At 45.4% G+C, this 20,260-nt stretch overlaps 1 protein-coding gene across 1 annotated transcript in view; it reads right to left on the reverse strand.

Annotated features, from left to right (window-relative positions):
* Window positions 1-20,260, reverse strand: part of gpam (glycerol-3-phosphate acyltransferase, mitochondrial) — a 38,009-nt gene that overhangs the window by 10,172 nt on the left and 7,577 nt on the right. The window contains exons 2-18 of the mRNA XM_061230937.1: window positions 19,232-19,363; window positions 18,026-18,145; window positions 17,533-17,606; window positions 16,180-16,293; window positions 15,016-15,165; window positions 14,282-14,381; window positions 11,332-11,468; window positions 10,073-10,172; window positions 8,407-8,619; window positions 6,824-6,937; window positions 6,293-6,378; window positions 5,282-5,394; window positions 3,851-3,921; window positions 2,421-2,685; window positions 1,369-1,511; window positions 774-851; window positions 93-230 (exon numbers count right to left, since the gene is read on the reverse strand). Of these exons, the coding sequence (XP_061086921.1) occupies window positions 93-230; window positions 774-851; window positions 1,369-1,511; window positions 2,421-2,685; window positions 3,851-3,921; window positions 5,282-5,394; window positions 6,293-6,378; window positions 6,824-6,937; window positions 8,407-8,619; window positions 10,073-10,172; window positions 11,332-11,468; window positions 14,282-14,381; window positions 15,016-15,165; window positions 16,180-16,293; window positions 17,533-17,606; window positions 18,026-18,145; window positions 19,232-19,330 (2,115 nt within the window). The 5' untranslated portion in view covers window positions 19,331-19,363. The remainder of the gene's footprint in view (window positions 1-92; window positions 231-773; window positions 852-1,368; window positions 1,512-2,420; window positions 2,686-3,850; window positions 3,922-5,281; window positions 5,395-6,292; window positions 6,379-6,823; window positions 6,938-8,406; window positions 8,620-10,072; window positions 10,173-11,331; window positions 11,469-14,281; window positions 14,382-15,015; window positions 15,166-16,179; window positions 16,294-17,532; window positions 17,607-18,025; window positions 18,146-19,231; window positions 19,364-20,260) is intronic.

The raw sequence follows: 20,260 nt of genomic DNA on the forward strand, positions 1-20,260 counted from the left end.
CCTGATTGGTGGAAAGGCATTGTATGACTATACGCTTCAGTTTTGTCAAAGTGCTACAGTTCTGACGTTTACGGTCACAGGACTTGGTCTACCTTCAGGTAGCGGTCTCTCTGCTCCTCGCCGAAGTCGCTGTCTTCGTCTTCCTCGTCGCTGCGCCAGGACAGGGGTTCCTGGAACTTCTTGGGCCAGGGCTCCTCAGTGGGGCTGGGACTGAGCTCCTCCTGGTCCTCCTGAAGGGTAAAATCACGTGACCGCACAGTCATCAGGTCACAGGGGAACCATGTTCACATTAGAGTGCAGCCACGACCATGCTGCTTTTAACACCGAGACCCCACGGTCTTACAGCACATACATGACCAGAGGCTTATAACAGAACTGACATGACCACAAAGTCATTAACACTGTGGAGACCACGTGGTCATCACAGCACAAACATGACCACATGGACATTAACACTGGTCATTAGCACAAACATACCACGTCATTAACACTGGTCATTCTTGCAGACATGACTAGAGGCTTGTAACAGAACTGACATAACTACACAGTCATTACAGATCTCACATGACCACATCATCATTAACATTGTGGAGACCACATGGTCAGCACAGCACAAACATGACCACACGGTCATTAGTACAAACATGACCACACGGTCATTATTGAACTGACACAACCACATAGTCATTAACACTGGTCATTAAGGCACAGACATGACCACAGGCAGAGTATTACTGGCAGGAGAAGCTGCTGGGAAAGAGTGGGCTCTGTACCTCTGCCACGTACAGGACGCCGTACTGGATCAACCGGGTCACGGCATCATGAAACACCTGATAAATCATCTGGCAGGGCTGCGGTCAAGAGAGAAAGCAAACATCACAGATACTGAACACACTATACACAAACTCACTGTATACATAAACCTGCATGCACACACACACAAACACACACACACTGAAAACACTATGCACATCGAACATACACACTCATACTGGACACATTTTATACCCACATAACCATACTGAACACACTGCATACACACATAATACTTTGGTGCGCATATGAACTGAGAACTGAGCAAATTACACACATGCAAAAAGGATTTCTCAATAAATAATACATAAATGGCCATGGCCAGTTTCCCAGACAAGGATTAAGCCTCATCCTAGACCAAAAGAAAAAATTAAATGACGAGAATTTATTGAAAAATGTTTTAGTTGAGGACTAGGTGTAATTCATGCCCAAACTGCTGCGGTATTGCTCTGGATTTGTAGCAGTTGCAGTAACACATAGTGCCAACAGGGGGAGAAGGAGCTGCAGTTACATACAGGGCACAGGTGGAAGCAAAGTGGGTGAAGCTGTACTCACTAACGCCACAGCGACTTCGTTGGACAGGAAATGGGAGAGTCCTGCGGCCTTTCTGATGAGCTGCTCCTGACTGACCAGTGTCCTCGGCGAGCCCTGCTCCGTCCCCTCAGCTGGCTCTCTCAGCAAGGCCAGCACACTGCATGCTGGAGAAAAGGGAAAACAAAACACGCATTTCAATGAACAAGACCGTAAACCGACTGGGGTCAAGCAACACAATCTAGGCTCAGTTTGTAAGAGAAAATAATTTGGAGGTGTTGACTGACCACCCATTATTATTATAATTCTGCTGCTTGACTACTTATTTCCCAGCAAGTAGTGCCTCCAGTTCAGGTGCACTCCAAAGGCGCATACTGTATAAGGCTATGCTCAAGGATCATCATTCTGCTGCTACTCCCGCATGCTTACATTTTAACCATGTTTTTCAGCTAAACTGTTATTTACAGTTACTGGCCTATGAAACATATATTACCGCTCCCGCATCATGCCACATTGAGCTGTTCTGTAAATGGGTTTCTACGAAGCAGACAAACACATAAACTGACCTCGAGCTAAGGTAAGTGAGTGGTAATGCTTCAGGTACAACTGACCAACAGCTAAGGTTGGTGGAAACACTTCAGGTATAACAGGCCAACAGCTAAGGTTGGTTGTTAGAAGCTTCCGGTATAACTGACCCAAAGCTAAGGTGGGTTGGTGAAAACTCTTCAGGAATAAGTGGGCAACAGTTACACGTTTCCCAGACCAACCTATAACTTATAAATGACCCTAAGCTAAGGTTGGTGGGTGGGCGGGAACTCTTATAAGTCTATAACTGGTTTATAGCCAAGGTGGGTCAGTGGAAAGCTTCAGGTATAACTGAACAACAGCTAAGGTGGGTGGGTGGAAACCCTTCAGATTTAACTGACCTACAGCTGAGGTTGGTCGTCGGAAATGTCCGATGTAACGGACCAAGTGTTAAGGTTGGTCATTGGAAACTTCCGGTATAACTGCCCTATAGCTAAGGCGGGTGAGTGGGCATGCAGCCAATGCTGCTGCTGTGATGGGGACGCGGGTACCTATGATGGCATCGGCGATGAAGACATGGAACAGGCCGTTGCTGTAGAAGTTGAGCTCGAACAGGGCGTTGACGGTGGTGTTGGGCGCGATGATGAACTCGGTGTTGCGGTTGGCGCTCGTCACGTTGACGCAGTTACCCAGGAGCTGCAGCGCATGCATGACCACGTCCTCCGAGTTTCCAGAGAAGCCCAGGTCAAAGTCCCGCGACAGGATTTCCTCCTTCATGTTGAAGAAGTCCTCCACCAGCTTCGACAGCACCACACCCTACAGCGAAGCCATGATTTTAGCCACACCCCATGCCTCCAGTTTCATGAGACTCAGAGCTTTACCCGGTCTGCCTAAAAAAAAATCACCTTTGTGACGTTCAAATGTCACAACCCATAACACCCTTACATAATTACATATTAGAAAATATTCAAACCGTGTGGGTGAGAGTGTTGTATAATGGGTAGGGAACTGGGCTTAACCTAAAGGCTGCAAGTTCGATTTCCAGCTAGGACGCTGCCATTGTACCCTTGAGCAAGGTACTTAATTGCTGCAGTAATTATGCAGCTGTATAAAAGGGATACTATGTAAGAAATACAAAAGCTCACAAAAAGTTGTGGTTCAAAAAACGCTATCACAGATTGCTGACAATAAAGGAATGCTCACATGCACCTCATCTTATCTCCATGCATTACAATACATTTTTGGAAATAATTCAATGATTTAAAAATATTTGGCTAGTTGGCTTATGAGTGAAACACTCACGACGAGCTTCTGAATTTCAAATGAAGGCTGGAGGGAGTGGAAACGTGACTGGGCATTACAGAGTAGCCTTCTGGGTGTGGTAGTTTAAATTGATCGTTCACAACGGTGCAAGTTGCACAACAGTTTTATTAAAACAATTATTTAAAAACTTTTATCGAACATTACAACATTATAAAAATGAGGTTGGTGGGGACCTGTATCATTGCCCAGCTCTACATATAAGAAATGGTTGCAACCATGCAAAGTGTTAGGTGCGATAGCGCATAGCCCACAGATGTCAAGCTGGTAACTACGCACAATGCCCCGTTGGGGCCAGATAAATGCGCATATACCCTGCAGGACAGCACGGTCCTCTGAGGGAAAACACAGACAGATGAAAACACACTCAAAGCCTCACACTCAAAAACTGCACGGCAAACCCATGGCATTCATGGGAGATTTGTGACAGGTCGCCAAAAAGGTAAAAATCTATGAATGTAACTTGACCGAAAGGGCAATATGCAAAAATGCCCCTGATACACACACAAAAAAATTGAGAACAGAATAATTGGGTATATTTAAGAAACTCAGTGACTGAAAAGCATGCTTATGTAATAACATGTTTGGTCCAAGGTTTTTGCACACAGTGGACAGGGGCAGATGAAGTATATTGGGAAATATGATGAGGAAAAGGACTTGCCTCTCTGTGTCGGTACAGAAGAAGACAGGCCACGATGTGCGTGGACATGACGGCTGAGGACTTGTTAGCGGCTGAAAGGACAGAGCAATTTTGTTAAAATAAAAGGCAGAATAAATTCCAATCACAAATATAATGCAAAAGGCAGATTCTAAAACTTACTAGCATGTAAACGGAAGGTCAAAAGGTGCACATGTTTCACATCCCTTTAGTTTACAAACAGTATGGAGTATTGTGAAAGCACATGAAGTATATGGAGGGCAATTTCTTGCCAATAATTATGTTTCCATCAGCCTTTATTGCATCTTCTCTTTATCGGTACGACGTTCCCATAGACCTTTTTACATAGAAATGGTTGGATGGATTCCACTACTGTGGCAGTAAAACTGAGCACACCTGTTTCATTGTGAGAGTAAAGCTGTGCATCACACCTGTTTCACTGTGAAAATAACGCTGTGATCACACCTTGGTTTCTTTGTGAGAGTAACGATATGACCACACACCTGTTCCACAATGCACAGAGAAGCAGAGGCGAGATCAGCTTGAAACAAAACAGCTCTCACAGTGAAACAAAACAGGCACTGGCCGGTCACAGCGAGAATACTCGGTGTTAGAAGTCTCCAAAAAGCACAAGCTGGACTATTAATCATTTACGACCAAAGCCACTGATACTGCAATTCCACCCCTGCCCTATGGATCCTACTCCAGTTCATCCTGCACTCTGGTGAACCAAGAAAACAGGCCGCCTCCCAGGGCAGCCTGCGATTGGTCTGAAAGCAACAGACCACCTCAGCCGAGCACTCGATTGGCTGCAAGTTTCCGAGAACAGGACCCACTGAAGAACACACGGCCGGCTGTATAGCGCTCGTGTCTGAAGTGACAGGCTCAAGACGCCGTACCAAAGACACTGTGACTGGCTGAATGAGAAAAATGATTATTTATTATTTAGCGGGTTATTTCATCCAAAACGATTCACCGCTGATTCGACTAAGCAGGGGACAATCTCCCCCTAGAGCAATGTAGGGTTAAGGGCCTTGCGCAATAGCCCAACAGCTGTGCGGATTTCATTATAGCTGCACCAGGGCTTGAACCACAAACCTTGAGTCCCAGTCATGAACCTTAGCGACTAAGCTACGGGCTGTCCTTAAGAATAATGTGTCATGATTACATTACATGTAATTTGGCTGACGCTTTTATGCAAAGTGGCTTACAGTTGATTAGACTAAGCAGGAGACAATCCTCCCCTGGGGCAATGCTGGGTTAAGGGCCATTCTGAGGGGCCCAACGGGATCTTATTGTGGCTACACTGGAGATCGAACCACCAACCTTGCGGGTCCCAGTCATGTAGCTTAGCGACTAGGCTACAGGCTGTCGCGAAGAATAATGTGTCATGATGAAGCAAATGGGATTGGCCAAGGAAGGAGAAGGTCTTACTGAAGAGCACATGCTTGGCCAGGTTGTTGATGACCTGCCTCCTCCAGTGCTCATCCGACAGGGCCCTGGAGCCATGCTCCTCTTCCTCACCGTTGACGAGAGGCTGGTCGGGCCTGTGTGAAGACAATAGTCAACCTCAGATCCAAAGCAGCCGGCAGCAAACCAGGTAACACAGCCCGTTGAAAAATGAGTAGTCATTAGACTCCCTGCAGTGACCTAATTTAGTCACCACATTCAATTCTGTGGTCCAGCCACGCAGTTTACGGGTATAAATTGGACCCAGGGGACCAGAGGTTGAGATTCCCATGAAGATTGACAACAACCAGTAGGTACTGGATGTATTGCAGTTAATTAAGCCTCTGGTGCCAAAAAGCAAATTTTCCCATTCAAGTGAATTCAAAACTACGGATTTACCTTGGCGAAATTATATTACATTGAACCCTTTGAGTCCCAAGAGTGCCATATGGTACTAAAGCATAACTACTGCAAAATCCCAAAAGATAACTTTTCAACCAATCAAAATGACTGGTTTTGGTATTGTTTTGAGCCCCTATTAAATTTCCCAACTAAATTCTCTCAACTTTCTCAATTCTCAACCAAAACCCTTTGGGATTTGGGTGGAGCCAATATTGGGCTTGGGACTGAAAGGGTGAACATGGAACCAATTACTCCAGAGACCACAGAGCTGCACAGAAGATAAGATTATTATGAATTTTTTCACTATTTATCCATTCACATTTCTGTGCCCAGTGTCCTGGTGCCAAAAAAGTCCCAGGCCACATGCTCTGGTGCCAAAAAAGCCCCATAGTGAAACGTGGCAGCCTGCATGAACTGGGTTCCAATGCCACAGAGCAGGCCCACAGGAATCAGTGGAACCGCTAAGCGGAAGCCTTCTCTAGTTCTTACACATCTCAATGATTGGACCAGATGAAGCTCAATGCTCTCTAGAAACCTAGAGGCAACTGGACAATCGTGTCCAGCCCAAAGACACAGCGATGAGAGCGGACATACTGTGCGGCGATGATGGTGGGAACCAGGATCTGCTCCAGGGAGAGAGGAGCTGGGAGCTGCCGACTTCTCTGAGTGTCCAGGTACTCCTGAAATCCATTAATCAGTAGAATGTAAGATGCGTATATGAGACGGTAAGATCTTTACTGTGAAGGGAAAAGTGACACGAGGGCAAGGTAAAGGATGGTACAATGCAAGCAGTGTAAAAGGATTAGAAATACACGAGCAGGGTAAAAGAACAGCGAAATGCAAGCAGCGTGACAGGAACAGTAACATGTGAGTAAAAGGAGAAGTACCATGAACAGTTTAAAAGGGTAAAGTCAAATGTGAGCAGTATATGAGGAATCGTGAAATATCAGAAGCCTGAAAGGAACAGTGACACGTGAAAAGTGTAAAAGGAACAGTGAGAGAAGTCTAAAAGGAACAGTGACATGTGAACTGTGTACAGTGAACAGTTACAAACATGACATTGTTTGTGGACCGGGAGAGTAGGTTTCCATTTGCAGAGTATGACAACGTGGCGGTCCCTCTCACCTTGAGGGAGAAAGGCTGGGTGAAGTCAACCCGGACACACCCGTAGTTCTTGCGAAGCATCCGGAACACTCCACAGGCCACGCCCCACAAGCTCTCATTCTTCTTGGGCTTGCCCTGGGGAGGAGGCAGCAGATTGTTTGAATTCTTCATTTCGGGCTCGAACTCTACTAAGCAGAAACAGCTTAAACCGTCCTAGGGATGCAGCAGCTGAAATCTGTACCAGTCGCCTTTGTTTCATTGTGAGAGTAAAGCTGTGCATCACACCTGTTTCACTGTGAAAATAACGCTGTGATCACACCTTGGTTTCTTTGTGAGAGTAACGATATGACCACACACCTGTTCCACAATGCACAGAGAAGCAGAGGCGAGATCAGTTTGAGATCATGTGCAACGTGTAGCGCATTTGCGAATGTGTGAAGTGTGTGTGTGTGTGTGTGTATATATATATATACGTTTATGTGGATACATAGCATTGTTAGACCATGAGTACATTTTTGTAAATGTCAAAAATAAAACATTGAATACTCCAGGTGATTCACCAATATTTCCCAGTTTGCCTCCATATACTGAAAAGTGAGGCTTCGGTTCCTAGCTGACAAAACAGAAAAAATTAAGAACAGTTTTTCTCTGAATGTGGTTTGTGGCCATTTGCTTGCTGTCGTCTTATTGACCGCACTCGTACACACGCGTAAGTCATGCCCATCGACGCCGCATGGTCACCATCTTTCAGCAGGAGCAGGGAATAAATATCCTTAAAGAACGATAACAATGTAATCTGTGCAACCAGCTCCAACCAGTTCCATATTCACACTGCCCTGCGGCCTTCTCCAGCCTGCCGCCCAAAACTAAGCAGGGATGGCTTTGGATTCAGGGTTGCCCCTGGATGGGAGAATGAGGAAAACCAAAACCGGTGAAGGAAGTGGTGTTTGCAGGCCTGCAGAGTTGGCACGCGACATCGGGGGTTAGTTGGCCGTAGTTTTTATGCAGGCTTCCACCACCTCGCTATACAGCGCTTCGAGACTACGACAGGTGCTACATAAATGGAATCCATTATCACAGTAAATATCGTTATAATGCGACAGCAGTTGGCTTGTCAAATCAATTGTTGACTAGTTGGCTTGTTAAGTTAAGTGAAATGTTTGTTTAGCGCTGGGCTAGCAATATTTTTTTTTCTAATCAATCAGGTAAAATTCTGTTTAAAAGGCAGCTCGGGCTCCCAGGAGATTTGTTGTTGTGGTTAGTGCGATTGTCTCATATGCAGGAGACATGGGGGGGGTCAAGGTTCACCTTTTCCTTTTATTCCCCCTCATTGTTTTATTCACTTTAAAAATGATACAATAACAAATTATATTTTTCAACTCGGTCCAGGGGGTTAGGGAAAAGGCAATCGCAACTGAAACGGGTCCATTGGAGCAACTCTCAGTTCAGAGGGTAGAACGGAGTTCACTTCGGTAGTGACGGCGAGCAAAAAAGCGTCAGGGTGCTGCAATGGGCAAAAAAAACAAAAACAAAAAAACACAAGGGGAAAGAAGACTGGCAGGGTGGGGCTGGGGAGTCATGGCGGGCTGGTGGACATTCCCTACCAGCTGCTCGCTGTTGTAGTTCCCCTCGATGATGCGGTCGTAGGAGATGCCGATGGGGACAATGAGGACGTCGGGGATGGTGCTGCTGCAGAGGGAGTCCACCACAAAGGACAGCATGCCGGCCCGCGCCGGGGACGGCTTCCCGCTCCGGGAGCGCGTCCCCTCCAGGTACACCTCCATGAACTGCTGCTGCCGGAGCAGCTCCTCCGTGTACTGAGAGCAGGGAGGGAGGGAGGGGGAGAGAGAGACAGAAAAATAAGAAGGTGACAGAGAGACAGAGGGAGAGAGACAGAGAGAGAGAGAGGGAGAGAGACAGAGAGACAGAGAGAGAGAGAGAGAGAGAGAGAGAGAGAGGGAGAGGGGGAGAGGGGGAGAGACAGAGAGGCAAAGGGAGAGAGACAGAGAGGCAAAGGGAGAGAGACAGAGAGGCGGAGGGAGAGAGACAGAGAGAGAAGCAGAAATATGTGCAGCCTACATTCCCCCTTTAGAGTCACCATACTTCGATGACAATGTATTCGAAGATCTCCATTCTGAGATTAGCCATTACCAGGCCCAGGGTAATGTCATTTTGATAGGAGATTTAAATGCCAGAACAGGATCAGATAATTATATAATGGATTCTGCTGGCAACAGCCACATCTTCAGAACATCCTGTGTATGCCTTACCCCCACCAGTACCCAAAGAAATAGCCTTGACTGTACTATAAATAAAAATAGGTCTGTACATGCTTAATGGTAGGATCAGAGGGGAATCTTTAGGCAGGTTCACTTGTTGTTCAGTTCTTGGGACTTGTGTAGTCGATTAGGCAATCACTGACATGGACCCCACCTTCATTAGTGAATTCATTGTCAGACCACAGTCACCACTTTCTGATCACTGTCAGATTAATGTGTATTTAAAAAACGATGGACAAAAGCTAGCCAAAGAATCTGAGCCCAGCAAAACATTTTGGCTGAACAAAACGTTTAAATCAGCCAATAAAGCAGATCTCAAAAACAAAAATCGCAAATCTGACCTGAGACCCCAAAAAGAAAAGTTTGATGAGGCCTGCAGAAGTGTCAGAAAGAAATGAAGACACTTGTCCAACGAAAAACACCATGAACCACACATTATTGAAATTTGTCAAAACTATGATGAAACTATAAATATAAAAAGATTTTAAGGCACAAAAAATTGTATCATTATCATCAAAACCAAATCAAATATGTATATATACCTAAGTGTGTGTGTGTGTGTGTATTTCTAAGCATATACACTCAGTGAGCACTTAATTTTTAGACTGCTGCAGCCTCTCCACTTAAGAGTTATAGTGCATTCAGAGATGCTCTTCTGCATACCAGTGTTGTAATATGTGGTTATTTGCATTAGTCACCTTCCTGTCAGCTTTGACCAGTCTGGCCATTCTCCTCTGACGTCTCTCGTTAACAATGCGTTTCTGTCTGCAGAGCTGCTGCTCACTGGATTTATTTAGTTTTTCACACCACTCTTTGCAAACTCGTGACAAGTGTGTGTGAAAATCACTTATCAAATCCCTGAAGAGCACAAGGTATAAAATTTGTAATACTGCCTCGTGTTGAGTAGCCACGGTCATTTATGAGAGTGAGAAGAGAGATAAGTATATACGTAGAACACTTTAAATGTGCTTTGCGTGCACACAGCACCTACCGCATGTATCAGAGATCTGTACAGTACATCCTTTTTGCCATCAGCAGGGTCGTCCAGCTTACGACGTATGAAGAACCCTCCGAGTTTCCTTATCAACGTGCTGAAAAGACAGAGGAGCAATTCGGACTGAGGCAAAGGTCGCAAGTTCACACCCTTAACAGGGCATTACTGTAGCCTAAGGTGTTTGAACAGAGTTATTCATAGAGAAAATATTGAGCTACACTGACATTCTTGCCAAACAAGCCATGCTACACATATGCGTGCCTGCAAAGTGACTAAGTAACATGCAGTATGGCACCGTACATGCCTAAATAAAAATTTGAGTAATGTTCCAAAAATGAGGAAGTTCACTTGTGCCAACACATGAAACCTAATGAGGACATTAAGTAAATGCAATGTGGTCTGGCTATGAGCCAATGAATCAAGAATATTATAGTGTGTGATCTGGCTATAATCCAACCAATCAAGAATATTACACAATATATAATATTCCCATCAGGAATATTATATAATATACACTCAAACACTTTATTAAATGGTAAATGGTAAATAAATGGTAAATGGCAGGCATTTATATAGCGCCTTTATCCAAAGCGCTGTACAATTGATGCTTCTCCATTCACCCATTCATACACGCACTCACACACCGACGGCGATTGGCTGCCATGCAAGGCCCCGACCAGCTCGTCAGGAGCATTTAGGGGTTAGGTGTCTTGCTCAGGGACACTTCGACACCGCCCGGGCGGGGGATCGAACCGGCAACCCTCCGACTGCCAGACGACTGCTCTTACTGCCTGAGCCATGTCACCCCCTATATTATTAGGTATCTTAGACCTATTTTTCAGACTTATTAAGCGTTCTGCCACTGTAATCTATACGCTTAAATGTTTGACCTGTTGTGTGTTCAGAGATGCTCTTCTGCATAGCACTGTTGCAATATGTGGTTATTTGCGTTACTGTCACCTTTGACCAGTCTGGCCATTCTGGCTGATTAGATAATAGAATAAGTGGGTGTAAATAAAGTTCCTAATAAAGTGCTCAGTGATTGTATAATATTCCAGGAATATTACAGAATGTGGTCTGGCACTGATCCAAGCGATCAGTACAATATTAAAATTGTAAATTCCAGTCCAGTGACATATGTAGTGTTACATGACGATTGCTCAGGCAGTCCGTTTCTCTTCAATAATCAGAAGACCACAAAACTATTATTTAGTACGTATGAAAAGGTATTGTCCGATTCCAGCACAGACACTCACCTGAAGATGGGGATGTTGAGGTTGTTGCCGGCGGCGATGTGTGGCGCCTTGATGTTGTGGCAGAACAGGATGAATGTGATGAGCAGGTAGTCTATATGGGATTTGTGCACGGGCAGGAATACCAGGGGGGCGTTGTGCTGAAAGAGAAGAAATGATCATCTATCATACAGCAAGCTGAGTATACAACTGCACCAAACTGTATAACCAGAGACCACATCCAACTGTACAACCAGAGACTAGACCAAATTATACGACCAATTATCACACCCAACTGCACTACTACAGTTTGTACAAAACGATCACCAATTACACCCAACTCTACTCTTAAGATTGTACAAAACTGTACCACCAATTATCATACCCGACTGTAATAAGAGACGGTACAGAATTGTACCACCAATAATCATATTGAATTGTACTACAAGAGATTGTACAGAACTGTACCACCAATTCACACACCCAAATGTACCATTAGAAACTAGACAGAATTATACCACCAATAATCATAACCAACTGTACTGTGAAACTGTAAAGAAGTATACCACCGATAATCACACCCAACAGTACTACTAGAGACTAGACTGAATTATACCACCAATTGTCACACCAAACGGTACTACTTGAGACAGTACGAAATTGTACAGTCAGGGACCAGACCCAACAGTAACACCAAAACTGTATCGCTTTTTGGCCACAACATTCAGTATTCATAATGGCACAGCAAATGGGGGCACTTTAATAACGGCAAAGAATTCCAAAGCGCACTACGCTGAACGCCTCTCGGGCAGAAGGGCTGCTTTCGCCCCCCCCTCCTTGTAGAGGCGCAAGGCGATCGCGCACAGAGCACAACACGTCTCAGAGGAGACCTGCAAGCCCAAAGCCAGGGCTTTCAACTCCCCAGCTAGCACGATCAGCGTCCCTCCGCTGCTGCAGTGTGACGAAAGGCAGATATAGCCGTCAGAGGGGAGAATTAAGCTGACGCAACATTCATGTCATGTTCAAACCGAAGCGTTCGAGGGCTGGTTTCCACCCGTTTAATGGCACACCAGGCACCAGAGGCATTTTGCCCGGATTCTGGGCCTGGAAAGTGACAGATATCGACTATTTTCAGAGAAATGTCTTGACGGCCAAAAGTGCAAACCAAAGAATGAGTTTGTGTGTGGTTTGGGATTGCGAGATTCAGCTGAGCCTGCGCGCAGCTAATGAACACGACTCGTGACCAAGATTTGGAATCCAAATTCAGTGGGGGGGGGGGGAAAGGGAAAAGCATTGTAATAAAAAAAGATATTATACAGTACTGGGCAAAAGTCTTAGGCACACTATCTTTATTTAAATATAAATCTAGTCTTAGACATTTTTATATTATTTATATTTTTTGCATTCAGTACAAAAGAGCAAATCGGCTATTTCCGAAAAATAATATTTGTTAGTGAAATTTTTGCATTTCATTAAATAAAGTAAGATATTAAGTAATTCCAGTTTTCAGATAAAGAATTGATCGAGGCTGTCTGGGATTACCTGGAGAGCCAGAAGCAGAAGAACTGTGTCAAGTTCTCCAATATGTTTGGTACAACCAGTTGATTTTCTTATAAAACTGCAGGACAGTTATCTTAGGATAACTGAAGCAGTTACAAAAGGCAAATGGTCGTCACCTCAAATATTGATTTAATTTACCTTTTACCTGTTCACTGCTCTTTATGGTAATATTAGTAATATTTTAAAAACCAGTTTACTTTTGCACAGCACTGTATATTCAAAAATATATTTAAAAAAGAAAAGTGTAGGCAGCTGTGGCCAAACAGAGCCCTATTTCCTCTCCTACCGCTTTCAGACAGATGCGGTTCTGGTTCTGGCTCATGCTCAGGCTCAGGCTCAGGCTCAGGCTCAGGCTCAGAACCTTGGTGCTTTCTGGCGAACCAGCCCGCGTCCATACCAGTTTAAGCACAACCAAAGTTCCAAAGTTGCTCAATGCACAAAGGCAGGCGGAATGACTCGCCCACTGATGATGTCATGGTTTGTAAGGGAAAAACCAACTCTTTTTTTGGTTCCAGCTGAGAACCAACTTTTCAGGTTCCGAACCAATTTATTTTCGGTCTGAACGCGCCGGCCGGTTCAAAATTAGGTTCGGGAACCGGAACCGGCACAGAGCCTTGCCGGTGTGAAAGGCCTATCCCTGTGCTCCCTCTGTTGTGGAGCCAGCTGGTTAAACGCTGTGCGCTGCAGGCTGCGTGTTGCTCCGGTACAGCCGCTGTAGCTTGTGGCCCCTCGCCCCTGCTGAAAACCGTGGGAAGCCCCGTTGGGTGCGGAGAGAACTGGGTTCAGAGGTTCAAAGGGAATGGGATTGGCTGTGAGAGAGGCGTGGAGACACGGATTGTACGCGCAGCGGAACGTGAGTCTCTCCCCGACAGACACTGACGGTTTCACCCTGTTACGAGTCAATACCGTACCCAAACCGTCAACAGTGCACCTCTTTACAAGCTTGTCACAGGTCCATAAAGTACCTTAAAAACCATCAGCAACCCAGCCTGATACAAGTCAGCAATGTACCTGACAATCCATTATCACATCACCATGTCACAAGCGTTACAAATCAATAATGTACCTGACAATCCGTTATCAATTCACCATGTTACAAGCCTGTTAAAAGTCAATAATGTACCTGACAATCCGTTATCACTTCACCATGTTACAAGCCTGTTACAAGTCAATTAACGCACAGTACCCGACAATCTATTAGCACTTCACCATGTTACAAGCCTGTTACTAGCCAGTAATGCACCTGACAATCCGTTATCACTCCACGCTTTTAAAAGCCAATGACATTGCAGATAATCCATGAACCTATCACCCCGGTACAAGCCTGTTTCCAAGCCAATAATGGACCTGACAAACCGCCAACATGTCAGCCCATTACAACAGTCAACATGTCACCCCGGGGAGGGAGACTCACCTCTATGGCTGCCTTCTTCACCATCTCTAGCTGGCCTTTGTGGATCTGGATGCTACAGAAGAAACCATTAAAAAGTTTCAGCAGCACCCACCCGGTCAACCTGAGAGAAGGGAGAAAACCGAGGTTTAACCATGGTGTCAAAACGCACTTACCAACAGCACACAGTCGCTTTTTCATTTGGTCCACAACCTACTCTATCAAAGCCATATTGCCCCAAAAATGTATTTTCGCATTAGAAACTAATCCAAAGAGGAGAATGTAAGCTCTCTCTACTCCAGATATCAAGGAAGTTGTGTACTGTTTAATTTTGAGTGACAGCAAACAATGTTATTGAGAAAAAACTACTTCAAAATTTTGTAGCGAGAGACACTGGGCTAACAAAACTCCGGAGCTATAAACCTATTAATCTATAACCCTTTCAAACAATATTTTTACTCTGAACATTTACTCATTACGACATACAAACCATGAAAGCGACGCAGCTGACATGGTTGCCTGTGACTGGCGAACGCTGACAAGCTGGCTAGCCTCCAAATAATGGACAACTCCGGTGTTACTTTCACTGAAATCTAGCATTTAAAAGCTTAAAAAACAATATTTTTACTCTGAATTTGGGATTCAGGCATGCGGATTATGAAAGCCCAGATACTGTTCAACAAACTGACAATGAAAGCCTAAAACAGCCATAAGCGAACATGTTGTACGCATACGGGGTACAGATCTACGTGGCGCACCTGATGAACGCAGGGGATATGTTGGCCACCATTTCCTGCAGGATCCCTCTGGCTTTCTGCCGGACTTTGCCGACGGCCCGTTGCTCCGCTCCCGACTCCATGGCGACCGGGCCGTCTTCTGAAGCCACCGCCGTGGTGGCGATCTCCACCCTGCGGGTGCACGGAGAGTGGGTGTGGTCGGAGGGCGGCGGTGACCAATCACAGCCAAGCGACTTCTACTTCAGACCGCGAGCAATGAGTAAGCTACATCAACCACGGCCGGGCACCGGTTTATCGTTTGTTATCAGGATCCCCATTAGCCGACGCAATAGCGATCAGCCCGTCTTCCTGGGGTCTGCGGTGCAATCTACACTTACACCTAACGCTACATACTAGACAACAACCATTTATGAACGCATGTAATCATTTTTTTAAAATGGTGCAAGTTACTCTGTATAAGAGTAAATGCCTCAATGTAATGTAGAAAATACAACTGTGGGGAAATCATTGGGGTCTAACCATTTCACGGTGTGGCAATTATCTTTGCCGCTTTTTGGCTTGACCTGAATAACTGTATTACTGAGAACAATACTGATGAGAACATGTACTGAATGGAAACGATGAACCACGTGAGTGACAGATCCTATCTTGAGCAGTACTGGAATACTGTTACTGTGAAGAGTGCAGATGGGGAACAGCATTACTGAGAACCATACTCGTGGACAAGGCAGTAATGCAAACTCTGTGTTCGGTTGTACGTGTTCCTTGGCTGTCTCTTTACTTTGAATCCCGGTTGAAAACTGTAAGGTTGTATTTCTTCGTCAAAATCTAAAAGTTTGTCCTCGAACTCGCCAAAGTCAGAGCTGTCCGTCGTATCGCTCCGGCTAGCCAGGTAGGTTAGGCTAGGCAGTGATAACTTATGCTAATGTTACCGTATTTTCTGTGAGTGTCATATGATCGCCTGGATGGGTGGCCGTTCAAAAACATTTAAAAAAATTCTGAGTTTTACTCATGGGGAATAGCATTTCTGTGAACAATATTTATGGGCAGGTGTTACTGGGAACCATACTTATGGGGATATACGTTTCTACGAACAGTGCAAACAGGGACAGGTGTAATAGTGAGCCATACTTAGGGGGACAAGTGTTTTTAGTGAACAGTTCCAGGAACCGCGTTTTCCCCTACCTGGAGTTGTTGAGAACATTCTCCACCACGTTCCTGGCAAACATGTCCTTTCGGACGTCACGCTCCAGGACGAACAGCACATAGCTCAGCCGCCTAGCCAGCCAGCCCCGATGTCTGTGGCACAGAAACGCACAAAGTGTATTACACATCACACACACACACACACACACACACACACACACACACACACACACACACACACACACACACACACACACACACACACACACACTCAGCAGTCCCATTTACCGATTTTAACTAAAAACTGATTATAGCTTTTTGAAGGTCTGTGCTCATTAGCTGGATGTGAAAGCCAAGGTCACAGGACCAGCACACAGTAATCCCCCAATGAATTCCTGGCTAATTGAAACCATGTTGGTTCTACTGTAATAGGCGATGTTTTAAGTGAAGTTAAGTCCTCCCTGGGTATAACATGGGGAGAGCGGGAGAGAAAATTGAGAGGAACTGAAATGATATGTCAGTATATGTCTGAGCTGTCCATATACGTCTCAATATATCCACTGTGCCCTCTCAGAAGCCAAACACAGAAGCTGGAATAACTGTACATTAACTCCCCAAAACATTTGACTCTGCAAGAAGAGGCTTTAAAAACAGACAGGGTTTTCGCTGTGGTGTCTGTGGAGGACGAAGCAGAGGTCAGTCACAGGATACAGGCAGAAGGGTGTCCCCTGACAAACACTCAGTAATTCAGCCGCTTCAGGTTACCGCAGCTTCGCACCGACAGGTACGAGTCCCAGGTACGTTTCCCACTCTCACACTCTCTCACACTCTCTCACACTCTCTCACACTCTCTCACACTCTCTCACACTCGCGCACACTCGCGCACACTCGCGCACACTCGCGCACACTCGCGCACACTCGCGCACACTCGCGCACACTCGCGCACACTCGCGCACACACTCGCACACACTCGCACACACTCGCACACACTCGCACACACAAGCGCATACTCATGCATGCACATACACACTCATGCATGTGTGGACACATTATGTGCACACACGCACAAGCAGGTACTCATGCATGCGGAAACACACGCATGCGTGCGTGGACACACACATATGCGGGTATAGAAATTACGCTTACACACTCACACACACATACTCATGCATGCACATACACACTCATTCATGCGTGCGCCGACCCACACCATATGCTTCTATAAAAATTATACGCGCACACACACACACACACACACACACACACACACACACACAAGCATGCGCATACACACTCATGCATACGTGCGTGGACACACATATGCGTGCATACAAATTACGCACACGCACGCTCACGCTCACACTCACAGTTCCAGGTAAGGCTCCTACCTACCTGGTGTGCGTTTCGTTAATGTAAATGACATTGCGCAGGCCAAGGGAGGGGATGCTAGAATTGAACAGCCTCTCCTGGAAGAAAACAAAGTAAAGCCATGAGGAGATACTGTTCAGTATGGAAGATGGTGTGTTCAGTACATAAGACAGCATGTTAAATATGGAGGGGAGCATGCTCTGCACATAAGAGAGCATGTTACTTATGCAGTAGAGAATGTTCAATATGACAGAGACCACTGTATGTTCCTGTGGAAATATTAATCTATCAGAGTGAAGTAATAAACATACTCCAGTCCTAAAATGTAATTATTTGTCATCCTCAGGAAAACTGAGCACAGAACTACTATAGACCGAGCTCCTGCATGACCATCACAGCCATTTCCTCTTCAGTCTTTTCACAACCACCATTATATTTCAGGATCAGTTTCCACTTAAAATGACTATCACGATAATGCAGCTGTAAGTGGTGGTGGAGAAGTAGGGGCGGGAGTTACCTGACTCTGAGGCGTGCAGGAGTGACAGCACCTGCCCACGAATGGCCGTTTCCGGTTGAGAAGACCCTCCTTCCACGTGGTAGCAACAGAGCGAAGGACATAAGGACTGGAGCTGCGATCCTGCAGGGCGCATATGTGCAAGTAATCACGTACGTACGCGCACACACACACAAACAAATCATAGCGTTAGCTATATAATAAAACACAGCCAGTGTTGCAAGCTTGCAGTGTTGAAGGTCAAGATTATGGGTTGTTCACACTTTTAGAGAGAATGGTTACCATTTCTATACAAAAATAACTAATAACAAAGAAACTGTTATTGTTATAGGCCCCGCAGACTGTATACAGTGAAATGTCGAGTGTTAATTCAACTCTAGCATTGAACTTTATACAACCGTCACAGATGAATGTGCGCGGATGCTTTTCAGACTATGAAAAAAATCTGTGACTCCCTGTTTCGAGACAGACCACAGTGAGCGAGCACACTGCGCACATCAGCAAGGTCACGGCGTGCGTGCTTAGACATTGCAAGGCCATTCGAAGTGGTCCACCCGCAATCCGAGCACAGAGACTCAACTGGTGTTGCCAGATGCCTGTGAATAATCCCCTCAAAATATGCCACAAACCACCACATCTTCAGTCGACATCCACAACATAGTTTTACCTCATTTACTCTCATAAATAAACATGTTTACGGAAAAGGAATTACATCTGCTTTTACATTTAAGTGGAAAAAAGCCCAGTCTGGCAACCCAGGGCACAACAGCTCAATGACTATCACAGGGACAGCCATTCCTGCTACAAAAAAAACAAATGACTGCCATTGGCCGGAAGGCCCTGCAGACATAACTGAGGATTCCTGAGAAATAGGGCTCCGTTGTCTAACTCACAAGAACATTTAAGGACACCCGGCAAATCAAATGATCCCTACAGTACTCAACGGGACCCATCAACCCGTCTGAGCCCAAAGCCTGCTTGGACCAATCAGCACGGCTTAGCCTGTAACGGTTTCCCCGTGCCTCAGTTTAATCTGCAGATGCATTGCAACAACGCATCGTCTCGCTTGCGCTACGGTCAAATACGGGCATTCACCCACCCTTGTCATACTCGCCGCATAGTAAATTTGACCTATTAACACGCAGGGCAAAATGAGAAATAACCTGTTTCCTCTGAAGGCAGTCTAAACGTGATAACGAATGTTCCTACCGAATCATCGCCCGGATGCTTCCATCGGCTGGCCCCCTGCTCGGAGCTGTTGGCCAGCAGAACGTTGTCCTGTGCTCCGAAGGACACCACAACCTCCATCCCGGTTTTCTATGCGGCGCACCAACAACGGACCTGAAAACAAAATATGAATTTCAGCACGATCGCACAAGACCAGTGTTCCCTCTAAGCTGTGAGCACGCGCGGCCACGCATACCAGTTTGAAGGACTACATTTCAGACCGCACATAAAATACAATTATTATTCTCTTTTTTTTTTCTCCTAGAACAACTAAACTACGCTACAGGGGTGGCCTGTAGTGTAGTGGTTAAGGTAAATGACTGGGACACACAAGGTCGGTGGTTCTAATCCCGGAGTAGCCACAATAAGATCTGCACAGCCGTTGGGCCCCTGAGCAAGGCCCGTAACCCTGCATTGCTCCAGGGGAGGATTGTCTCCTGCTTAGTCTAATCAACTGTATGTCTAGGCAACGCAGCCAATTACATTTGAGCATTCTATCGAATGACCATTTCACGCTTCGACTTGTGCACTGAGTAGCAATGGCTAAACGAAAAAGAACGAAAATGACCTTTACAGGCGGCCAAGAAAAAGGGCGGTTTTACACAAACAGAGATGCGCTGAGAGAAACCCAAAAAAGAGAGTCCAGCCCTTAACAAATGCAATCACTAATTGACAATGTGCTTCTTGCGATTAAAACAAATGTGTCAATGCTATCAGTTCAAGACATCCATGATCATATGGCAAAACACGTCAGCCTACCAGAGAGCTGGAGAAGCAAAAATTATGCATTCAAATGTGATGAATTAATTAATTCAGTTGTACAAAGTGAAATGATCAATAGTGCAGTTTATAAATGGTAAATGGCATTCATATACCGCCTTTATCCAAAGCACTGTACAATAAACATTTCTCATTCACTCGTTCGCCCATTCACACACACACACACACACACACACACATATATACACACACACACACACACACACACACACACACACACACACACACACA

This window comes from Conger conger, chromosome 2 (genome assembly GCF_963514075.1).
Source record: "Conger conger chromosome 2, fConCon1.1, whole genome shotgun sequence".
NCBI classification, from domain to species: Eukaryota; Metazoa; Chordata; class Actinopteri; order Anguilliformes; family Congridae; genus Conger; species Conger conger.